This window comes from Triturus cristatus, chromosome 4_1 (assembly GCF_964204655.1).
Source record: "Triturus cristatus chromosome 4_1, aTriCri1.1, whole genome shotgun sequence".
NCBI lineage: Eukaryota > Metazoa > Chordata > Amphibia > Caudata > Salamandridae > Triturus > Triturus cristatus.
The window spans coordinates 408,202,238-408,223,136 of record NC_140585.1 but is presented as its reverse complement, the minus strand read 5'-3'; the positions used below and the strand labels follow the sequence as shown (position 1 = coordinate 408,223,136).

The following is a 20,899-nucleotide window of genomic DNA, read 5'->3' as shown; positions in this document are numbered from 1 at the left end:
TAAAATGTATTCATCTAATTACAATGAACGTTAACCTTAAACTTGAACTAAATTAAAATTACATCAAATTAAATTGAATAAATTACTTCAAACCAAACCTAACTCCAAACCAAACATTATAGGCCTAATTACAATGTCATTTAGAAACTTTCCAACTGACATTGTCGTTTTAAACTCCGCCCGCCATATAACAATCACGGCGTTCAGATTTTAAAGTGCCTGCGGAATCTGACTCGGTGCCAACAGGCTCAAGAAGCCTGCCGGCCAGTCGAAATTGCCTCATAATCCCTAAAGGACTGCGTTTCCGGCATCGGGATTATCATGGTACTTTCTGACAGCAGTTCCAGGTCAGCCTTTCCGACGTAGAACTGCTGTTGGAAAGTGTCTTTGGGGGCCCCTTCCCACCAGGACCTCGGCATGTGGCCCTGGGGGGCAGCTATGGTGCCGCCCTTCACATCCCTGCACCATGTGGCAGGCACAATGAGGTGCCTGCCACATGGTGCAGGTATGTGTAAAAACTTAATTTTTCCAATGGGAGCTTATGCTGCGGGCGATTTCGCCCAGACACACAAGCTCCCATTGAAAAATGGAAGTTTGCGACTGCCCCATGTGCGGTCGCATCCTAATTGCGGTGTCAGAGCTGCCAACCTGAGGTCGATTGGTCCCCCATCCGCAACGACATCCTAATCAGGGCCTATATATTTTAAACATAACCCTAGCAACTCTAAAATGATTTAAATTAATTTATATTAAATTAAATACACTAAAATAAATAAATAAAATAAACCAGCAATAATACCAATCCATCCTTGAAGTAAATGTTGAATTTACCTTATGTAAGATAGGGCATTCACAGCAGTGGGATTCTCTGACGTGGTCATATCAATGTAGTATTTCTAATGTAGTGGCTTTGGGGTAGTGGGATTCACCATTGCAATATATCACTGCACAGACTTACTACGCATTTGTGCAATGCTAAGTGGCACAGTGCAATGCACAGAGGTACACACAGCAGTGTCGACCAACTTTTGTGTGCAAATATGCAGCACCCAAAGGCTTTCCATCGAATGGAGCCCAATCACATATAATTCATGCAAAGTGGGTGCAAGGGGCGGGAACAGTACACGCACCCCCTGGATTTATGATTGATGAGGTAATGTCACACACATTTGGTACAAACCTAGGGCTGAGAGAAAGCCATGTTATTTTACGACATGTAACATGTAAATTCTACAAAATGACATGTCTTGTCATTGACAGTAGGCGAATATCTGCAGGTAGAACTTTGAACTTAAATTTGTTCTTCGAGTATAAATTCACTTAAGACACCACTTGCTCATCTTTGTGATGTACCATAAATCGAAAACATGTTTAGCATTGTGCTACCACAGCAGTTTTTACGTCAGGTAAGAAACATAACGACGCTGTATTTTGGCCGTTCATGCAATTCTTCATAAATCTTAGTCCCATAGACATTACACAATTATGATTTTTCGAAGCAAATCAATTACAAAGCTTTGCTGTGCACCATTGTTTTCCCTTGGCCTTTCTGTAATGACACACTCCTACACCTCTCATAGTGTGCTTCATTTCTGACCAGAAATGTGCTGCCAGCCCACTTTTGAGACATCCAGGCCCACATTTTGATGCAACACATTAAAGTTGTTGCACTGGGTTACATAAAAGGAAGACAGCAGAGTAGCTCCATATCTCTTACGATACTTCCATGTTTAATACCCTACGTAATAGTGATCCGATTATTGTCTCGGCTTTATCTAAGCCCCCTATAATTTCACCTCCAATAACAAAAATTAAGGCTGCTTCCAGGAAGGAAAGCCAGACTGCGGATATTACTCCCCCAGGGAAAGGAAGAGGTAGAAAAAGGCTTGAGGGGGAACTGGTGTTAGGATAACGCCTTCATTGAAGTCCTATTATAAGGTCCTTTCTACCACTACATTGGACCAGGGGCGAGATAAAAATATAAATATGAATATGAATATGACTACTGTTCCTACCGTTCCTATAGCTGCCCTCCCCAGTATTGCAGATCAGCTCTCTTTGAGTTCTCCTAGGAATGCAGAGGTGGAGGGGTGAGTATTACAAGATCAGCGGACATTAGTACACTCTTCAGTGGAGTTAACAAATAGTTTTTCGTCATTAGAAAATCAGGGGGTCGATCAGGAAGAAGCTGGAGGAGAGGACTGTGGAACTTCATCAATGAGGAGAGCAGTGGCTCCAAAATCCATCATACCAGACCCTCAATCGACCAGCTCCCTCACCCCTCTGACATCATCGGTGCCCGGGACATTAGCAGAAATCCTGTTAGGTCTTAAAGAAGATATCGGTAGGAGATTTACAATTTCTGAGACCAATCAGGTAGCTATTCAGGCCTCCTGTGAATTACTGGCACAGAAAGTGGAGGAGGTCTCACAAAGAACGGATGCCCTTGAGGCCGGATATCCTAAGATTAAGGAAGCCTTATGTTCTTCCTCCGCAGTGATGGATAAGCTGGTTCAACACAACAGGGAGTTGAAAGATGATATTGAGCGTCTTGCAATTCCAGAAAAAATAATCTGAAGATTTTAAAAGTCCCTGAGCATCTGGAAGGAGGCGATATCAAGATCTTTGTAGTCTCCCTCTTAAAAACCACAATTTTAAAAGATTGTTCAGGGGAAAATCTGGATTTGATGGCTGATATTCAAAGGGTTCACCGTGATCCATTTAGGCGGAAACCCGGAAAAGAGCGTCCAAGGAAAATTCTGGTGAACTTTCTTACGTTTTCCCTTAAGGAGAAAATATTGTCTTTGGCCCTGAAAGCCGGTCATGTGAAGTGCGATTCCTTATCTAGCCCATTTTCATTCCTTATTCGCTCTGATGTCTCCCATATTACTGCCACAAAGCAGTGGGAATTGGGCAAGAGGATGGTTACTTTGAATTTGTTGGGAGCTAAGTCACAGTTGAGATTCCCTGCTTCCTTGCGGATCATGTGGAACAACCATATGTATAATCTAAATCAAATAGAGGAAGTTGATATCTTAATAGATAAGATTGGAAAAGGAGGCAGGAGTAGTAGCGGGAATGGGAAGTAAGGATCAAGCTTTCTGACACTGGAATTCTAATTCAACTAATAAATAAGGAGAGGGAGGGGAGAGGGAAAAAGAATGAAAAGAATGCAAAAGATAACGGAGACAAAGGAGAAATCTACAGTTAAGTATGAATATTGCCGCCGTCCTGGCTAGATCAATTTGTAATTTTGTTTAGTCACACATCGGGTAGACCCTGCCAAGGGCGTAAGCCCAGAGAAATTGGGAGGGTTCCCCAGGGGGTTGAAGGAGAGAGGGAGTCATGAGTGAGAGAGCGGTGGGTGAAGGGGAAGGGATGCACGGGTGGGGTTGCAGTGGGGAAAAATATAAAAAATAAGTCATCTTTTCATTTCCTCTTATTTTTTGTAAGGAGTAAGTTCTTTTGGGGGTGTCTACCAAGGGCGGAGGAAAGAAGAGCTAGATATGATGACTGCTAGAATAAGGTTTATTTCGTGGAATGTTAATGGGCTATGATGTCCGCGAAAACAAAGGTTGATTATGTCTTTTTTGGAGCAATCTTCAGCTCAAGTGTGCCTCTTACAAGAGACCCACTTGAGTAATCTTGAGTGTAAGATTGTCTTTGGAAAATATAGATGGGTTGAATCTTTTTGTTGTTCTGAGCAGACAATACATAATAAGGGAGTAGCTGTTTTATTTAGATTAGGAGCTGGTGGCTCCATAAAGTCCGTACAAAAAGATCAATCTGGCAGATGGATTTTGGTGCTGGCAGATATCAGGGGTACCGAGATTGCTATAACATCTTATTACGGTCCTAATGTTGACGACCCGGCCTGTTTGCTCAGAGTACAGACCAAATTGGTAGATGTTACTATTCCAGTCGTAATTGGAGAGGATTTTAATGTTCTTCTGAATCCCATCCAGGAGAGATCGAATTGTAGTCACAATGTGGCGGCCCCGCGTATGCGCAGGGCAATGACCAATATGATCCGTGAGCTGGGATTGGTAGATGCTTGGAGGGCTAAGAAGGGAGTAGAACCAGGTTTTACCTTCTTTAGTAAAAAACATAGACACTCCTCTAGAATCGATTATATCCTTATGGATAGATTGGGGTTGGAGAATCTGGAGGATATTGTTACTCTTCCAAGCATTCTATCTGATCATGCCCCTATAGCTTTCTCATATCTAGGAAATAAGTCTAAGATCAACTCCACCCCTAGGTGGACATTAAAAAGGGCAATGTTATCCAACCAGGAAATAATTTGTGCCATTAAAACATCTACTATCAATTATTTTTTAGATAATATGGGCTCGACATCATTAGACTATGTATGGGACGCGTTTAAGGCCCATATCCGTGGTCTCTTACATAGTCTGATATGTGCTAAGAATAGAGAAGAGGTGCTGGTATTTCAAAAACTGGAAAAAGAAATATCTAATTTGGAACGAGTAAGGTTGAGTTGCCAAGCTGACAGCTTGGCACAAACTCTCAGTGACCTGGAGCATTTGCGACTGGAATATAGAGGAAAGTTAGACCAAAAAGTAAAAGCACAATGGTTGGTCCATAACATGGAAAGTTATGAATATGGAGAAAAAGCCGGTGCTATCCTGGCATGGAAAGTAAAGGCGGATCGAGTAAAAAATAACATCAATAAATTGATTATAAATGAGACGGGGGAAACCTCTTGTAATCAAGAGGATATGCAAAGGTGCCTCCTTCCTGTGTTTTCTAATCTTTATGGAGAGGAGACATCTTCAAGTCCCAACAATATCCGAGAATGGTTAAAAAATGAGGCCTTACCAATATTGACAGCAGAGGGCGCGACATGTTAGAGGATCCTATTACAGAAGAGAAAATTAAACTTCATATTAAGAAGATCAAGAATAATAAGGCAGCTGGGGCGGATGCTCTACCGGGGGAAGTCTACAAGGCACTGCAGGAGGTGTTAGTTCCTAGGCTACATGAACTTTTTAATTACATCTATAGTTCAGAAGGTAGGGTTTCCCCCTCGTGGAAAGAGGCAACAATAGTACTTGTTCTGAAGCCGGGAAAGGACCCTCTTAAGGCAGACTCTTATAGGCCAATCTCCCTGCTAAACGCAGATTATAAGATTTTTACTAGCATTTTGGCGGGGAGATTGGTCAGGATAGTTCCACGGATGATTAATGTCGACCTAAAGGGGTTTATCCCGGGTAGGTTCATTCAGGAGCAAACTCTACAGCTGATAGGAAGTATTGATTTGACATTGGCACTGTCAGAGCCCTTGGCTGTGGCTGCATATGACGCAGCCAAGGCGTTTGACCGTGTTAATTTGGCCTTCCTATGGGAATCCTTAAAAATGATGGGATTTGGTGCAATATTCATACAAACCCTCAATAAGTGCTATGAGGGTGCCTCTGCAGTCATCCTTTTAAATGGTCTATTGACATCGAGTTTTAGTATAAAAAGGGGAACCTGACAGGGGTGCCCCATCTCACCCCTATTGTTTGATATCTATATCGAACCCCTTGCACAAGCATTGAGACTAGATACACAAATCACCCCCTTTCAAGCTTTAGATTATAAATGCAAATTGGCCCGTTACGCGGACGATTTGTTGGTTTACACCAACAATCCAGCGGAGGTGCTTCCCAGGGTAAAGGCTACCCTGAAGGAATTTGGTCTGTACTCTGGGTACTCGGTTAACTCCTCTAAGACTGAGGTAATGTGTTGGGGCGTTGATAATTGGCCTGAAAGTAGCAGTAAGGAGTTTAGGTACCTGGGGATAACTGTAGCGCAGGACTTAAGCAGCATCCCATTGATTAACCTGAGGAAAGTGGCTAAGGAAATTGACCATCTTTTTTCTAGATGGCAGAATTTACCTCTCACCCAGCCGCGGTCGGTAGTAGGAGTTCCTGCAGGGCGGTGACGTGGGGAGGGGGAGGGGCAGGGTGGGGGGTAGTAAACTATGGATTACGGAGGTTTACAGGTAAGTAAACATATAAATTATTAAAACGAATTTTGTTGCGTTCACTGCATCGCATTTGGGGATGCAGTGAACGCAACGAAATTCGTTTTATTAATTTATATGTTTACTTACCTGTAAACCTCCGTAATCCATAGTTTACTACCCCCCACCCTAGCCCCTCCCCCTCCCCACGTCACCGCCCTGCAGGAACTCCTACTACCGACCGCGGCTGGGTGAGAGGTAAATTCTGCCATCTAGAAAAAAGATGGTCAATTTCCTTAGCCACTAGATTCAAATATTTGCAATTGTGTTCCTCGTTTTTAGCAGAGAAGGAGTTTATAGGTGGAAATTGGGAGATTGAGCCTATACTTCAGAATGTAAATTTAAGAAAAAAGGTAGTCGGATTCTGGTATAGGAGCCTATTAGACGCTGAGGATGAAGAGCTTCCCCCTTCTCATTTGGTATGGAGTTCCACTACAGTGGGAGATGCATTAGCCGGCTTATATGCTCTTTTTCTCCAAATCCTATATAAATTTGTTAAGTCAGCATCTCCGTGATTAATAGGCTATATTACACGCCTAAGAAGATTGCAAAATTTGTTTCTTGTCCATCCCCTAGGTGTCCCAGATGTGACTTGGTTGAGGCCGATGATATGCATATCTTTTATGACTGCACACATGTGAGAGACTTTTGGCATAATCTGGAATGTGCTATGGAAGGCGTTTTTAAATTTAAGCTACATATTAATTTAGCTCGAGTAATCTTTGGATTGGATAATGATCTTATAAGGCAGCTCTCTACGATGCAGGTGGGGTTATTCTTTAGCTTGATTTTGATTGCTCGTAGAGAGATTTGTAAGCTGTGGAAGGACCCTAGACCTCCGTCTTATGAGAGCTGGTTGGGTGTAGCACTGGACACAGCAAGATTGGATCAGGGCATGTTGGTCAATGAGGATAATAACATCTGGTCACCATTGATTCTTTGGGGCAAGGAAATTAGGCTGGTTTAAGGCCTCATAGGTCCTATGATTACACCAAGCCTCGTACAAAAGAAGCTGGCCTGGTCGGCCTAATGCATAGGCAATAACATAAGCCCAGGGCGCCCAGGTTGAAATGGGGTTTTATTGTTAATTTAGCTGATGCAAATGGTGAAATGAGGACTTAAAAAAAAGGAAAAGAAAAATAAGATACTTCCATGTTTATCTCTCTCCCAGCCTTGGCGCACTTTGGGGGGAAAGGGTGAGAGAGAGAGATAGCGAGAGAGAGAGAGAGATGTCAAGAATAGGTCTTGTGCAGTCAGGGAACCCTTTCAGTACAAAATACTGCAGTTTGACAGTTTTGCACATTCCCATTTTGTTGCTGTGCTGTACACTGCAACACATGCAAAGTTGGAAACATTGGAAACTTTTCTCAAACTTTCCATTTTCCTCGAGAAGATAAACATTTTTGGTGCAAATTCCTACAAATGTTAGTAGATAGCAATTTGCATCAAAGCCCATGGATGGTTGCATTGGAACGCTTATGTACCACCCATGGAACCACTCCATCACACAAAGTAGAGCATAGCTACTTTTCATGCAACTCGAGATTTGCACTGGGAAGGAAATGACACTTTGCGCTGGGTTTGCCCCACTTTTGTGACACTCCATGCAGCTCAGATCAGACCTGCGCCATGCCCTGGTATTCAAGAAGTGAGAGCACATGATAAACAGTAATAGTTGAGCTCAAGACTTGTGGATGAGAACTGTGTAACCAGCAGGTTACTCGTTAAAAGCACAGTGAGATAGCTCGGTGGGCCAAGTGCCTTGCGAATCACTTGTCAAAGTCATTGGTGCGACAGCAAAGACTGCAATCCGTTCAAGGCTAAAAAGAGAGTGCCTCTGAGTATTAGAATGATAAAACTACTTTTTTGAATTATGAGGTGAGCATTTAACCTGTTGAATTCAATATAATACTAACATACATCCCCTGCTCCCCTTCCAATAATAAGAAAAAAGACAGGGGAAAATAGAGAGGATTTTACTACACCCCTTTCCTCTCCCTTCCATTCACAAAAGATACTTTTGCATTGTGCGTGTGAACCTCCAACTGGTTGATCACAACAAAACAAAAAAAGATGCAAGCCTCTGGTATCAGGGCAGACAAGGAGAGTGCAATGTTTTAAAGCCTCACAAGGGGGTAGCTCATTAATAAACACCGATGCAGGGTCATGCACGCCCAGTGACCCATAATGCTCCTGCTTTTTTCTGTGCTGAGGGTTGCAGGGTAATGCATGCCCAGTAACCCATAATGCTCCTCTTTTCGCTGCGCAAAGGGATGCAGAGTCATGCACTCCCAGTGACCCATAATGCTCTTGTTTTTTCTGCGCCGAGGGATGCAGGGTCATGCACGCCCAGTGACCCGTAATGCTCCTGTTTTCACTGCGCGAAGGGATGCGGAGTCATGCACTCCCAGTGACCCATAATGCTCTTGTTTTTCCTGCACCGAGAGATGCAGGGTCATGCACGCCCAGTGACCCACAATGCTCTTGTTTTGCTGTGCCGAGTGATGCAGGGTCATGCACGCCCAGTGACCCACAATGCTCTTGCTGTGCCGAGGGATAGAGGGTCATGCATGCCCAGTGACCCGTAATGCTCCTGTTTTCACTGTGTATACGAATGCAGAGTCATGCACTTCCAGTGACCCATAATGCACTTGTTTTTCCTGTGCCAAGGGATGCAGGGTAATGCACGCCCAGAGACTCATAATGCTCTTGTTTTTTGCTGTGCAGAGGGATGCAGGGTTATGCACTCCCAGTGACTCATAATGCTCTTGTTTTGCTGTGCCGAGTGATGCAGGGTCATGCACACCCAGTGACCCACGATGCTCTTGCTTTTGCTGTGCCGAGGGATGCAGGGTCATGCACGCCCAGTGACCCATAATGCTCTTGCTTTTGCTGTGCCGAGGGATGCAGGGTCGTGCATGCCCAGTGACCCGTAATCTCCTGTTTTTACTGTGCAGAGGGGTGGAGGGTCATGCACGCCCAGTGACCCATAATGCTCTTGTTTTTGCTGTGCAGAGGGATGCAGGGTTATGCACTCCCAGTGACCCATAATGCTCTTGATTTTGCTGTGCCAAGGGATGCAGGGTCATGCATGCCCAGTGACCCGTAATCTCCTGTTTTTACTGCGCAGAGGGATGGAGGGTCATGCACTCCCAGTGACCCAAAATGCTCTTCTTTTTCCTGCGCCGAGGGATGCAGGGTCAAGCACGCCCAGTGACCCATAATGCTCCTGTTTTTGCTGTGCAGAGGGATGCAGGGTTATGCACTCCCAGTGACTCATAATGCTCTTGTTTTGCTGTGCCGAGTGATGCAGGGTCCTGCACTCCCAGTGACCCATAATGCTCTTGCTTTCGCTGCGCTGAGGGATGAAGGGTCATGCACGCCCAGTGACCCATAATGCTCTTGCTTTTGCTGTGCCAAGGGATGCAGGGTCATGCATGCCCAGTGACCCGTAATGCTCCTGTTTTCACTGCGCAGAGGGATGGAGGGTCATGCACGGCCAGTGACCCATAATGCTCTTGTTTTTGCTGTGCAGAGGGATGCAGGATTATGCACTCCCAGTGACTCATAATGCTCTTGTTTTGCTGTGCCGAGTGATGCAGGGTCCTGCACTCCCAGTGACCCATAATGCTCTTGCTTTCGCTGTGCTGAGGGATGGAGGGTCATGCACGCCCAGTGACCCATAATGCTCTTGCTTTTGCTGTGCTGAGGGATGGAGGGTCATGCACGCCCAGTGACCCATAATGCTCTTGCTTTTGCTGTGCTGAGCGATGCAGGGTCATGCACGCCCAGTGACCCATAATGCTCTTGCTTTTGCTGTGCTGAGGGATGGAGGGTCATGCACGCCCAGTGACCCATAATGCTCTTGCTTTCACTGCGCAGAGGGATGCAGAGTCATGCCCGCCTAGGGACCCATGATGCTCCTGTTTTTGCTTCGCCGAGGGATGCAGGGTCATGCACTCCGGGTGGCTCATAATGCTCTTGTTTTTGCTGCGCCGAGATGCAGTCATGCACGCCTAGGGACCCATGATGCTCCTGTTTTCGCTTTGCCGAGGGATGCAAGGTCATGTACTCCCAGTAACCCATAATGCTCTTGTTTTTGCTGCGCCGAGATGCAGAGTCATGCACGCCTAGGGACCCATGATGCTCCTGTTTTTGCTTCGCCGAGGGATGCAGGGTCATGTACTCCCAGTGACCCATAATGCTCTTGTTTTTGCTGCGCCGAGATGCAGAGTCATGCACGCCTAGGGACCCATGATGCTCCTGTTTTTGCTTCGCCGAGGGATGCAGGGTCATGCACTCCGGGTGGCTCATAATGCTCTTGTTTTTGCTGCGCCGAGATGCAGAGTCATGCACGCCTAGGGACCCGTAATGCTCCTGTTTTCACTGCACACAGGGATGCAGGGTCATGCACTCCCTGTGGCTCATAATGCTCTTGTTTTCGCTGCACCGAGGGATGCAGGGTCAAGCACGCCTAGGGACCCATGATGCTCCTGTTTTCACTTCGCCGAGGGATGCAGGGTCATGCACTCCCAGTGGCTCATAATGCTCTTGTTTTCGCTGCACCGAGGGATGCAGGGTCATGCACGCCTAGGGACCCATGATGCTCCTGTTTTCGCTTCGCCGAGGGATGCAGGGTCATGCACTCCCAGTGGCTCATAATGCTCTTATTATCACTGCACCGAGGGATGCAGGGTCATGCACGCCTAGGGACCCATGATGCTCCTGTTTTCGCTTCGCCGAGGGATGCAGGGTCATGCACTCCGGGTGGCTCATAATGCTCTTGTTTTTGCTGCGCCGAGATGCAGAGTCATGCACGCCTAGGGACCCATGATGCTCCTGTTTTCGCTTCGCCGAGGCATGCAGGGTCATGTACTCCCAGTGACCCATAATGCTCTTGTTTTTGCTGCGCCGAGATGCTGAGTCATACACACCCAAGACTGTGTCACATCTGAATACCCTACCTAAGGATCCACAGTAGAGATGCTGTTTGCCCCCCTGTAGCCTTTAAATAGAAGCACAGCCCCCTGGCTGACAACCGGCTGCCTGTGCAACATGTAGAGTATCTACAGATGACGTCACAGGGTGAGTGGGTAAGAAGAAGAAGCTCAAAATGTGGAACGTAAAGAAAGGGGTTGCGACAAGGTGGAAAGGCAGCAGCATAATGGCAGCACGGTGCAACAGAGTCTCTCTCAAAGTGCACATCAAATTCAAGATACACTGCGTCATCTCAAGGCAGTCAAACAATCACTACTTGTGTGGCCTTTCCCATGCCATAGCAAGGCTGAGGACCAGGAGGTGCATACCTCGAACGCAAAGATGCTAAGAGGAACAAAAGTTTTAACAGTTTGCACTACATGACTCTCATTGATGGTGCTGACACTCTGTTGCCACAATTCAACACTTTACAGAAGAAAAATGTTTACACTCAGCTGGATTCTTAAAAAACTCTCCTTTGTACAATTTGTTTTATTCAACCCAGGTTAAGAAAGTTGCGGCACAGCAAATAAGTGCTTTGCATCTCAGCCTTCTCCAGGGCATGTAGCAATACCGGGCATGTGTCTAATAACACCATTTCCATCATGGCGTCTCCTGAGGTAGGTACCACGCCTATTGCTATTCATCGGAAGTACACCAGACCTATCCAGACAGGTTGCGTCAAAACAATACCCCTTCAGCTTGAAAATTCTAGGGGACAGAATTACAATAACTGGCGCATCCCTGCATATTAGCAGGGATGCGCCAGCAGGGATGCGCCAGTTATTTTACGTGATGTAAAAAAACCCTTGCACCACCATGGATGCGCCGCATTTACAAGTGGCTCACTGTGGCGCAAGGATAGACAGATGCATTTCTCATAAAGGTGACGCAGTGCTGGAGTCGAGTCGCAAATCCGACACAACTCCAGCACTGCACAGGGGCGGCCTATACTTGCTGTGCTGCGTCACTCCTTACGCCTGCTACAAGCAGGCATAAGGTTAGGACGCAGCGGGGTCGTAAATGTGACTCTGTGAAATCTTGTAGATTTCACTGCGTCACTTTTATGGGGCTTCCTTGCGATGGAACGCCCACCCTGCATACATTATACCTGATGCAGGTATAATGTAGCGCAGGGCTTTACAACGTGCTGCATCTCCCTAGATGCGTCACGTTTTAAATATATCACATAGTGGCGCATTGTTTACGATGCTGCTGCGTCACAGAAGTGATGCAACGGTGTCGAACAGATGTCGCAAGGGGCTTGTAAATCTGCCCCTAGGGGGGCAGATCTACAAGGAAGTGCCACAGCGTGGCACTGCAAGCCCTTTTGCTGCGGCACTTCCGAAGCACAAGGATGCAACATATTTACAAGAATATGTTGCATCTCTGTGCTTTCCTCTGCGCTGGTGCACAAACTGCAGCCATGCGCTGGCGCAGGCACCCTTGCACCATGGTGCAAGGATGCCTGTGTCGTGGGGAGATTGTTTTTGTGCAGGAAGGGGCACCTTCCTGCACAAAAATAATCACTACAGGCATTTTCCTCTTTCAATGCGTGCTGTAGAATGCAGGATGCATTGAAAGAGGAAAAAACGAGGAGAAATTAAAATATTTCTCCTCTTGCACCTTGCTATGCCACTTCTAGGGTGGCGTAGCATTCAGATGCATCTCCAGATTTACGATTTCTCGTAAATCTGGAGATGTGTCTTGTTCCATGGTTGTTGCGTGGGAACACCCACAGCAACACCCATGGAACACCCCTTCAACGCAAAGTGCTGCGTGTGAAGCGGCGGTATTTACAAGGAGAGGAAAAGTCACGCAGGGCGGCTTTTCCTGTCCTTGTAGGTATGGAGGAGCCCCCTGCGCCACCAGTCCGTCACGAACAGTGACGTACTAGTGGTGCAAGGGGCTTGTAAATCTGCCCCTAGGTGTTTTCAATCCAGACTTTACTCTGCCCAACGTCTGATCCACAGTGTTAGCTTTGCTTTGATACAAATATTAAAATGCTATATATAAACGTGTGGTTCCCGCATGGACAAAAACCTCCTGCAAGATTGATTTAACAAAATGTAAAGGTAAACTATATCTGGTGTCTAGTCCACATTAGAAAGGATTTTGTACACACTTTGAATATTGTATTTTGCTTTTTCGTAATATTGATAATGTCAAGGTTGCTGCGAGGTTACACTGGTCAAGTCCACTTGAACATGTCATGTATAGTTCGAATCGATACGCATATAACAAGCAAAGGCAAAGCCAATAGATCTGGCTTACCCATTTGACTATGCAAACAGAGGCATGCGTAAATGCTGTTTACGTGTGCTACATCCACAAACACTGTAAATGTAAATTGATACTTGCATAGCGCACTACTCACCCGCAAGGGTCTCAAGGCGCTTGTACGAATACCACTGTGGAACCCATCCTGGCTTTCCCTGTGAGGCGTCCACTCCTTGGCACTCCCAAGGTGGAGGCCAGGCATCCTTAGCATTGTGGGGGCCGTTGTGGAGATTAAGCAAGCTATTGCCCAGAGTTGCAGAATGGAGTTGCAGAGTGGGACTCCATGATTGGAATAGGCACCGAGGCGAGAATTATCAGGTCCGTGGAATTTTTGAGCACAAGACCCACCGAGGCGGGGAATTGAACCCTGGTCCCGGGCTAGACCTCTGCATCAGGGTCTGCCGCTCTAATCATTGAGCCACACTTCTCCACACTGCTTGCAGCTTTGAAGCTAGACCTATTGGCTTTGCAGTGCTAGAAACAAAAGTAGCAAAAACAGATGTTCTTTCTGTATAGAATGCGTGCGGGAGATAAGTGACTGCTACAATGCGGCGACTGAGTGTACTTTTCAGATGTAAAATAGTCCCTTCTGCATCTTCCTAGGAAGCGGAATCGCTCACCACACAGCCCGCTGCATAATATGACATCCCTTGCTTGAGCCAAAGCCACCGCGTGTGTATTTTAAAAGATTGGTCACAATAGGTATGCAGACAGTTCTGCTGAAAAGCCAGATCTAAAAAGGCCCAGGGTGAGAATGGCCTGGGACCTGCCCCAGGCCTCAAGTGAGGGGCGTCTGCCAGCAATCATAAACGTGACATCAAAGGTCAAAAGAAATCCTGGTGCATGCGTCACTATCGGAACATACATTCGTATAAACCACACAATAAGGCGGCTCTTTAGCCTTCATGTACGTGGAATTCATTCAGTCTGGACGCTTTCAAAAACGATGCTGATGTCTTTTTGTTATATATATATATACACACATACAAACAATAGTAGTGTTCACATACTATACTGCCTCCTTACTTTGCATGTATATGATTTTAGAAAATGTTTGCTTAAATGTCATCTCTGATTTTACAGGGTTCTGGGGCTGTCTTGACTTCGTCAAGACCTCCAACACAGCCCCAAAGGATTGTTTCTATGCCCCCTGGTAACTGAAGACGCCCAAGAGGGGCCTGTGGTTAGCAGGAGTGGAGTCCGGGGCAGTTCGGCGCATCCCGGATAGTCGTAAAAAAAGTCGGATTCCAATCTAGCGGCCTGGTTTAAAGTTGGAAGAGTAACTCCAGCATAAACATGGCGGCCATGCTGTCCACTATAGAACAAGTGCAATGTATCCTACGGTACTTGTAATAGGACGGCGGGGTTTCCTTCGTCGTTGTGATGGAGAATCCTACCCACCGAACTGTAAACCAGGCCCTCCGTGTTCTGAAAGCGGGTGCGCCATCTTTTCTTCAAGGCTGGGCTCGCTTGGTTGGTTTCACAGCTCTCCCCCACGCTATTTAAATATGTTTGGCAGCAGGGAGGCCCTTGGGTAGGCACATCTCGGGGTCCAAGTGAACCTGGGCATCTGTGGGCTGTACCACCCTGGAGGATAGAGGTAAACACAACAGAAAACATCGAAGCCGATGCTGGCAGCAGCGGGCCGCTAGGGTGGCTTCTGCTACCTGGTGGTAAAATGACCATTCAACGCCATGTTACATGCGATGCCAGTCTGGCCACGTGACACTGGAGTCTGTGGAGTCATCCACTTAACTGTTGGGTGCGGCTATACAACGAGAACTACGGGCATCCCTGGGCAGCCACAATGGCGCTTGTAGATGTCTTCGACTTCCCTGGCAAGACGGTTCATCTGGGCACATATGTGCTCGGCTAGTTCGCGTGAATTCGCACATAAAGCTAGAGCTCAAACTAAAAGCCCATGCATTTTAGATATCTAAATGTAGTTTCATATTGCTTGCAAGGTTCTTTTTTGATTTTAAGGGGACACCTGCGTGTACACAGATATGTTCTTTAATGTAAGCCTTTCTTTAGTTCTGACTGTGCAAGTTTCTGTTTTCCTCTGGACTTTGCACTGTGGTCATTTGAAAGTGTCAGTTCCAGATCCCTCTCTTTGGATGTGACTTGAAGTGTTGCCTGATGCTGTTTCTTTTTGCGAGGATGAGAATAAGTTGTATTTCTGTTGGTTTTTGTGGTGTGTGGCTCGTCCCAGGAAGGGCTGAGAGGACCTCTGAGTCTGTGGCTGCCGGCAGTGGAGTGTCGTCGGTCCGCTGCAGGGAAGTTTAACCTGAGCTTTCCTTTATTGTTGCGTGTGTGAGAGAGTGTGGGTGTATTGTGGATGATAGTTTGGTATAGTGTTTATCAGGTGTGTGTTTGCACTCTGATACATCCTTGGTGTTGGACTTTGGGTGTCTAACTTGGCGCTGGGTGTTTATGAAGCTTTGACGTATCGTTTGAATAGCAGTGCAGGTTTGTTTGACTTCTTTTCTTCTAGTTCATTGTATCTTGTCTTCGTTGTTAGAGTTTCCGTGTGATTTGTTTCTGCTGATGTTGTGTTTCTTTTAGCGGGCATCCTTCTCTGTGTTCTGATATGTCTTTTTGTAATGTCTTCTCTTACCTAGAAGGACGGGAGAAGAAAGCCAATAAATAAGCTCTGTGTGCGTGTGTCCGCACGTGCTGGTGTGTGTGTGTATGTCCGTCATGCTCCGAGGTCTTATTAGCTGGCCCGGTCGTCCCTGGTTGTGACATTATGGACTTCTCGAGGAGCCCAGCCTCCGTTCGTGGAAGCTGGTTCAAGTGAGGACTGTGGCGAGGTACGGAAACCAGCTTAGCTCCTTGGAGTCGGGCCTCCTGTACCTGCCGGCACACCTCTCTTCAGGCATACTGCCGCGTCAGTGCCCTCCCTGAGGGGTGCGCCCACCCGATATTAGCATACATTCTGGATTACTTCCCTGCGCTCCTAAAGTTCGTCCCCTCCCCTGTATTTCTCCACACAGATGGGGTGCGGGGGGGGTGTGGTGCGGGGGGGTTGGGGGCGGGCGGGGGGGAGCACGGATGTTTTCTGTCAGTTGCATTTACTCTGATGCACTGGTGCACTGCCGGGGACAATAGCAACAGCCTACAGTTCTGTGCAAAGGGAGGGCGTGGGCTAGTTTGTAGCCCCCAGACCCCACGCAGATACAGACCGTACTTCATTAAAGCCGATGGCCTGGGGTGCATCGTGTTTCTCCTTGTGGCCCACCCTTCCAGCAAAACTAAGAACGCTTACAGAGATGCTGACCTATACGCTCTAAAATACAAATTAAAACTAAACTTTTCACCTCGGGCAATCGGGTCAAGCTCAAGCTACGCACAAGTTGCGCCGTGCCGCTCCCCTTACTCTCGCACATCAGTTAAACGGCAGCCCCCTGACTAACCCTGAAGAGTGATCGTTAGAGTAAGAGCAGGTCTGCTCTGCATCGGGCGACGGAATCTGCAGCCCCGTACCTGGATCAGCGGGTGTGCGCTGCACCCCGACAACAGAAAGTGAGAGGGGCGTGGAGTCAGGCCGCTGTTCGGATACCCTGCGTTTCGCGCGCTGGTTTCAGCACTCCCGCCGCGGACAGCGTCCGGGTTTCCTGTGTGTGCCTGATGATGGGATCGGGCCGTCTAGTAAAGCCGGGCACCTGCAGGTAACACAGCCTGCACAAACCGCGGTGGGAGGCATGGGCGCTTTCGAGAGTCTTATTTTGTGCCAACTGAAGTTTCTTGGAGCCGAGGTGGCTGTGGCTGACCGTACAGCAGCCAAGCAGTGGCTAACAGTGTTTCAAGGGGGCAAGTCAGATGTTGAAGGGACGCGGATTCCCGCTAGAGTCAGTGGGGCGGACTGTGCACCGCACAATACTGAGGCCGACTTCGCTGCAGGCCCACACTTGAAACGGGGGCTTGGGGTGGGGTGTTCTGACGGTGCAGAATGACAATTGAGCTGGGTGGGTGATGTGTTGAGCGGTTGCAGAACCCGGGCACGGGGGTAACAAGGGCAGTGGGTGCGCGTCCCCGGATTTGTGCCGCCGAGAGCTGATGGAGTGCAGACGCACTTATTCTCGTGGCAGTAGACGCTGAGAGCTTGAAGAGCACTTATGCTTGTGCTCTGGTGCTGAAGATCACACAGCTTGCCATCACAGGGTGCTGCAGACCAGACAGCCAGAGGCACAGGACGGGTGTTGCAGAATCCACGAATTTGGCACAAGGGAAGATAACTTAGAAAGGGGGTTGCAGATACCTCACTACACTTTTTGGCGCTGTGCAGGAGGGTGACCAACCGTCCGTAAATTTCACGGCCAGTCCTCTTTTCGGCCGTCTGTCCGTTGTCCGTGAAGGATTCTTTAACAGACGCCATTAGTCCGTAATTTTATCCGGCACCGGTCGTACCACCCTAAAGCCGGCACAGCTTCCACCCACCTCCCTTCTGGACTCCGATGCTGTGGAGGTCGGGTGTAACAGACTCGATGCAGCAGTACCAAAGCTAAGATACCCAGCAGCATTGAAGAGGCACAGCGGGATGGCAACCCTCACACCTTCGGCCCTTGATGAGCTGTTAAGAGGTGCTTGAAGGTGACTGAGAGGGAGGGGCTGCAGCTTCAGGAGCAGGGGCATCTATTCAGATGCAAACAGCTCTGAATGCGTCATGTCTCTGTAATTTAGAGGGGCCTCACACATTCCCTTTCTGCCCAGTGCCCCAAACATCCTAGAACCGGCCCTGATTACCCCGAGGCAGCACGTGGTTCTCTTCACAGAGCTTAATTACTGTTACTAAATTGTAAGCAAACCTCGGTTCTTCAAACATGCAGTCGATAATGTAATAACATAAAGAAATGGCACAATCGCACCCACACTGATTATCAAAGTATGGAGGACAATCAGTTAAATCAGTTCTCTTGGAGTATCTCCTTTAAGTACTGTACATCACAGTGGGTGTTGGCAAAACTAACATTTTAGAAAGAGAGCCTGTCGTCTCGTTGTCTTGTCCAGGAGGGGGTGAGGAGCCCTGCCCCTCCCTGGAAGAGACCAAGATGATACTAGAATGCTGCATGCCCACCCCTGTGCCCACCCTGGTGGATCCTGTTCCCCTTCCTGTGATGGCTCCTGCCCCCCCAGTGATGGCTCCTGTCCCCCCATGTGGTGGCTCCTGTCCCCCCCACCTGTGATGGCTCCTGCCCCCCCTGTGGTGGATCCTGTCTCCATCCTGGGTGGCTTCTGTCCCAGTCCTGGAATGGCTCCTGCAGCGAGGGTGAAGTTCTTGATTGGCCTCTTCTCAAAAAGGCTCAGCTCAAAATGAATATGAAAAGGTGGGAGAGTGAGTAAGTGAAGGGATGGGTGGATGGCTGGATGAATTAGTGAAAGGGTGAATGGATGAATGAACGATCAAATAGATGGATAATGAGAGAGGATGGATGGATTGATGAGTGAGTGGAAGGATGGATGAGAGAAAAGGTAAATAGTTGGATGTATGGGTGGAAGGGTAGCTGGATGGGTAAAAGGGTGGATGGATGAGTGAAAGGATTGATGAATTGATAAGTGCAAGGGTGAATGGATGGACGGATGAGTGAAAGGGTGGATGTAAGGATGGATGAGTGAGTGAAAGGGAGAGTAGATTGACAAAAGGATGAATAGATGAGTGAAGGAGTGAAAGGATAGATGGATGAGAGAAAGGATGGATGAGTGATAGGGTCGATGGATTCATGAGTGGATGGAAGGAAGGATGGCTAAGTGAAAGGGTCGATGGAGAGAGAAAGGGAGGATGGATGGATGACTGAAAGGGTGGATGGGTGGATGGATGAGTGACTGGGTGGATGGATGAGTAAGTGAAAGGATGGCTGCATGGGTGAAAGGGTAAATGGCTGAATGGATGGATGGGTGGAAGAGTGGATGGATGAGTGTACAGATGAATAGGGTGAATGGGTGGATGGATGGATAATGGATAGATGAGTGAAAGTATGGATGAAGGGATGGATGAGTGAAATGATAGATGGAAGGATACATGATGGATAGATTTGCAAATGGTTGAATTTGTTTGGATATGGCTGGGCTTACTTATATACTATTGCGCGACCTCCTCTGATGTGTCTGTAAAACATACCTATTGTCCTGAAGTTTTGTCCTGAACTTTGACCACCTGTCCTGAATTTGTGTCCTGAATTTTTAAACTCACCGTCCTGAATTTGCACCAATGCCAGTTGGTCACCCTACTGTGCAGTAGGGAGGAGGCGGTGCTACAGGCTCACGCAGACCTGCGGCACAGGGGCAGAATATCCGACAAAGCCTGGGGCACACGGAGTGCAGAGCGCAGCAGGTATTTCCTTTTAGGCTGTGTCGATGTATTGTATATTGTATGATTCTGACTTGCTTATCTATGGAATGTTATGCTGCTAAGTGTATACTTGTATGATTGTAAATAACCGAATAAAGTTTAATTTCATTTCAGTGTCGATGCTGGAGGTCACACAGCTGGTGGAAGTGGAAGTGGAAGTGGCCATCGCCCCTTCTCTCTGCTCATGGCGCGGGGGCAAGGTGGTGCTGCCCAGTTAGTCTCACCAGTACCTCCGGCTTACCTTGGGGTTGGAGAGCAGCTGCTGCTCGTCCTGGTGCAGCAGAGCCCGGGAGCGGGACGCCGAGTTGTTGACGTAGATCTGCAGGCAGGGGTAGAGGGCGGTGCCCCGACAGCCCGTCCCGCAGGTGAAGGTGCACTCGAAGGCCTCCCCCAGCTCCTCCACCGACAGCACCGTGCAGTTGGCCACCGTGCCCCGCAGGTCCTGGAGCGCCGGGCTCAGCCAGCAGAAGCTCAGGATGAAGAGAGACACCACCCCGCTGAGAATGAGGAACAGTCCCAGGCGTATGCTCTTGTCTTCCGCCTCCGAGTACTCGTAGGTCACCCTGAGCCTGGCCATCCCAGCGCACAAGACCACACCGCGAAGCCTTCCCCGCGGGAGCGCCGGGAACTAAAGTTTTGAGCAGGTCCAGCTCTGCGAACGGGAATCAGACACCATCCTACTTTTATAGCAGCATCACACTCAGCAGCTCAACACACCAGCCCTCCCCAATCAGCACCCTGGCTAACTGCAACAGGAGGGGGTTTCAGCCTCCTCCCCTTCCAGCGAGGAGAGCTGGCGCAGAGCCCGGCATCAACATCTGCCCGCAGCTAGTAAGCTCCTTAGAGAGACAGGCAGCAGACCGGGGGCTCAGGCTCGGCTGCTGTGGGGCTGGAGCTCTCCGTGCTGACTGCAGCCACGCGCCAGACGACACCTCCCGGCCCCACGGAGAACGAGACAAGAGCGCCCCTCCTCTCGTCAAAACTGCGAAACGACATGGTTCCTCCTTAAAAATATTCCTCTATTCGTTGCAAGTCTATTAAAACATAAACCTTTCTGCACAAGTATGCATGATGGGGGAGAGTGGGGTCTGGGTGGGAGGTGGGGGCGTGAAACCCGCGGCCTCTGACCCGCATGGACCGCCTGCCCCGGGATTAACTCCTCAGCAGCTTTCCTTCCTGACTTTTGCTGATTTAATCCCAATGAAGCCTTAAAGGAAAATTAACGGCAGGGATAGGAAAATTGCAATAGACCATGTCAGAGA

The 20,899-nt window shown here is 48.1% G+C and overlaps 1 protein-coding gene across 3 annotated transcripts in view; it reads right to left on the bottom strand.

Annotated features, from left to right (window-relative positions):
• The window catches only part of KCNMB4 (potassium calcium-activated channel subfamily M regulatory beta subunit 4), a 272,174-nt gene extending 251,787 nt beyond the window's left edge, over window positions 1–20,387 (bottom strand). For 2 of the 3 annotated variants that reach the window (XM_085650553.1, XM_085650552.1), the window contains exon 1: window positions 19,879–20,351. In XM_085650553.1, coding sequence (XP_085506679.1) covers window positions 19,879–20,214 — 336 coding nt within the window. In that variant the 5' untranslated portion in view covers window positions 20,215–20,351. Of the gene's footprint in view, window positions 1–19,878 lie in introns of all 3 variants that reach the window. The other variant, XM_085650554.1, reaches the window with a different exon arrangement.
• Window positions 20,388–20,899: the final 512 nt, after the last annotated feature.